A 3,574-nucleotide genomic window follows, 5' to 3' on the forward strand; every position below is an offset into this window, starting at 1 on the left:
TTCAACTTCCCAGGCTCCCTGCCTGGGGGAGGTGCTGGGGCGGCTCGAGTGGGAAGCTTTCAGTTAACTTGGAGGAGCCCAAGGGGCCAGAGCACTGACCCGGTGCCTTACTCCTCCAGATTCCCTTTCCCTCCCACCCCACCCCGCAAGCCGCTGCCTCAACTCTGCTGGTGCAGGTGGGGCAGCTCTAAGATGCAGGATCCCAGCTCTGCGCCCATCCTGCTGCCCGAATTAGCCGTCTCCCACCCAGCCCCCTCTCCCTTCTGGTGACTCAGCCCTAGCACCAGAGCAACAAGCTGGAGGCAGCGAGGGAATGAGCGAGGACAGGAGGCCCTGGCCCGAAACAAGGCTGTCTTTCTCATTTCTTCTCCCTCTGGCTGGCTCTTTAGGTTTTGTTTTGTTTTTTTTCCGTACTTGATTCCCCAAGGCCTTCTTCACCTCAGCTAACCACCATCCCTCATGCTGCATCAGACATCCCCTCCCTCCTTTGTTTATCTCCAGCCAAACCCCTTCCACTTCTTTTTCTACCAGATCAGGCTTCCCCCGCCTCCTGCCCAATTTTAAAGCTCCTTGGCCTGGACTGGTCACTGGAGAGAGCCAGAGAAAAAGGGCACCACGCGTGCGGGAATTCTGCCTGCAGTCGCGGCTGCTCTGCCCATTTCCTCTGGCACGAGCCTTGGAGGCTGCCAGGCGCGCCTGCCCTGCCCCGGGAAACATGTTTTGGGAGAGCACAGCAGGTGAGCCCGGTTCCTTCCTACCTCAGATATGACCTCATCTGCCAGGGGCCACAACCACCTCTGCCCCAGGCTCCGCAGACACCCTCATTTCCAGGCAAGGGCAAAGAGGGAGAGACAGAGCCCCAGAGGTATCTTCCGCAGCCCACAAGGTCCGGCCAGAGCAGGACATCTAGATTCCCAGGAGGGAATGACGGAGCAGGGACTGGGGGCTGGAGGGCAGGGGCCATCTCCCAGAGGAATAGTCCCTCTGCTTCCCTCCGGGGGCCTCATGCGTCTCACCAAGAAGCCCAAAGCACCTTAGACCTTGGCCCTGCTGTGCACCCCTCACTTCCAGAGACTGGGAAGCTGGGGCCTGGGTTGGAATGAGCTCTGATGCTGTGGGCAGGGAGCTCCGGTCCCGAGATAAGGCTGAACCAAGAGATCGGCACCTGGGTTTTGAACCGTTTCTGGAATAAGGCCTTCTTTGAGAATATCATGAAAGCCGTGCTCCTCCCCTCCTTCCGCTCCCAGAACAATGCAGACCCACGGCATGTTCAGGGGTCCCCGCGTCTCCCAGAAACCGTCTAGGAATCCCGGGCTAAGAGCTTGTTCAGGACCATGAAACCTCTCCCCTTTTCCCAAAGGGGCTTTGAGGCGAACAGAATGTAAGACCTGACTTTTCGGTTCCCCCGAGCGGTGCACTCATGCAGCTGTTCACATCTGGCTGCGCAGCTGGCCGCAGCTACACCCGGCTGGCCCAGCTGGCTCTCCCAAAGGGCCCACGGGGCAGAATTCAGCAAGAGGAGGAGCTGAGCCACGATACGAACCACCCCCCACCCTGGGAAAGACAGGACACCGGAGGGAATGGCCCAGAACTCTATCTAGAACGACCTGCCTCTGCGAGAGTCAGTAGTTTTGGAAACTTCTGGGCTCCTAGCACGCCTCATGCCATCTCTCACTGCCCAGAAAGAGACGTAGAGGCCCCTCGCGTTGCCATCTTGGTTAGTGAGGGCCTGGCTTTGGCACAAGAGCCCTAAACTGCTCCCGGGAGACATAGGCACCTCGCGAAGAAGGCATGTTGTTTCCCTCCCCAACATGTGGAGAAATTAAGACTCTGATATTAGTGACAGATCCGAGACTGGAAACTGGCAGTGGGACTCTGGGTGCCTCTTCTCTCCCCTCCGTGCCAAGTGGCCTCTTACAGGCCGACAGAGGCAGGAAGGAGCATATAGATCCAGGCCCAACCCCTTTTTGGGAAAAACCAGCCCAGAGAAGGGAAATATCTTGCTCAAGGCCACATAGCGGGTGGGGGTGGGGGTGGGTGGGGTTTACACAGTCCACAATTTACTCCAGCTTTTCATTATTTACTCTTGCTTTCCTGATCTTCTCTTTACACTATGCTACCTTATACCATGCAGGTTCGGTATTGAACAGCCTGAACATCTTTGTCTGGGCTGGAGCGGAGAGAGCGCCGAGATAGAAACTGGTGCTGATGGTCACCGAGGGTCTCCACGAGATGAAGGGCTCGCCAAGACCAGCTTGCGCTGGGAAGGGTGTGGTGGACTTGGCCCCTGCAGAGGCTAGACGGAGGCCAAGTAGATAGGTAGCCTGGGCCTGGGCTGGGCCAGTGGGGCAGAGGCTGAGGCTGGGGCAGGGTTTGGACTTTGGATATTCAAGCTTCCTCGAGTTTCTGCAGGCCCCCGCCAGAGCTGGGAAAGGTTTCAATCCAAACATGTATGTGACCATGTCCTCTTGCTCAGTGGAGTCGGGACACCAGGAGGGAGTGGACATCTGGTACGTCCCCCAGCCCAAAGAGGTAGGTGCAGCCTGCCTGACCCGTCATAACTCCTTCCCTCCTGGGGCAGCCTCCCCTCTCCCAGCTGCCTTTTTCTCCCAAACACCAACCTCTGCACCTGAGACCGTGGCAGAGAACCCTCTGAAACCTGCACACGCCCCTCTAGACACGGGTGTGCACATTGGCTGGGGGGGGGAATGGGGGGGAGGAACCACAAACAGCTGGATGCAATCTCCTTCTCCCCTCTCCTCTGTGGCTAGCTCTTCCCCCTCCTTCTCCTTACAGCTGTTGGCGAAGGCGACCAGAAGAGAAAAACACTCTTTCCCTCTTCAAACCAAAACAAACACACTCAGGGTTGAAGATTCAACATGAATCTGTGGAATGCAGGGAAGATGTCTGGTGGGAGGGCGGGCGTCCCTGCTGGGGGTGGCTTGGGGGGCGAGGGGGACAGGAGACCAAGCAGGAGTTGGGAGAGCTACCTCTACATCCCCAGCCTTAAGGGGTCAGGGGGAGATCCTGGAGAGCGCCAAACGCCCAGACTCGCCCATCACTTCACCCAGCAACCGCTGAGCAGCTGAGGCCCTCTAGTCTGGCTCTGCAGAGGGTGTGGCTGGCCCGGCCTNCGGGATCCACTAGGTGTTTATTTTCCCCACGTCCCAGCCCTGGAGAGAAATATTCGGTATAGAATGGGAGGGTGCCCAGGAAACGGGGATCCCACTTCTACTTGAGAGGTGTGAAGAGCCCAGGGGCTGAGTTGAGACAGGTTCTGGCCGGGTCGGCACTTGCCAGTGATTACTGACCCCATCCCACCCCGAATCCCTCCACTTCCCGCCAGACCTCGGCAGCAGAAGGGCTGCCCTGGTCCCCGCCCCCTTAATCCCGGCTCCCTAGAGCGGGCGGTGGCCCTCGAAGCCGGGCTGCGANTCCGTCTGCCGATGGAGGGCGACCGAGTAGCCGAAGAGGCTGCCCGGGTTCTTGGCCTCCTTCACCACCAGGAATCGGGTGTCCAGGTTGAAGGCGGAGGCGACGCGGCCCCCGGCGGCCACCATCAAGGCGAAGGCGC

At 58.9% G+C, this 3,574-nt stretch overlaps 1 protein-coding gene across 1 annotated transcript in view; it reads right to left on the reverse strand.

The window, feature by feature from the left end:
- Positions 1–3,574, reverse strand: part of ITGA3 (integrin subunit alpha 3) — a 33,007-nt gene that overhangs the window by 27,255 nt on the left and 2,178 nt on the right. Inside the window, exon 2 of the mRNA XM_077776862.1 lies at positions 3,406–3,574. Coding sequence (XP_077632988.1) covers positions 3,406–3,574 — 169 coding nt within the window. The remainder of the gene's footprint in view (positions 1–3,405) is intronic.

The sequence above is a fragment of the Crocuta crocuta genome, unplaced genomic scaffold (genome assembly GCF_008692635.1).
Source record: "Crocuta crocuta isolate KB4526 unplaced genomic scaffold, BGI_CrCroc_1.0 scaffold352, whole genome shotgun sequence".
Lineage (NCBI taxonomy): Eukaryota > Metazoa > Chordata > Mammalia > Carnivora > Hyaenidae > Crocuta > Crocuta crocuta.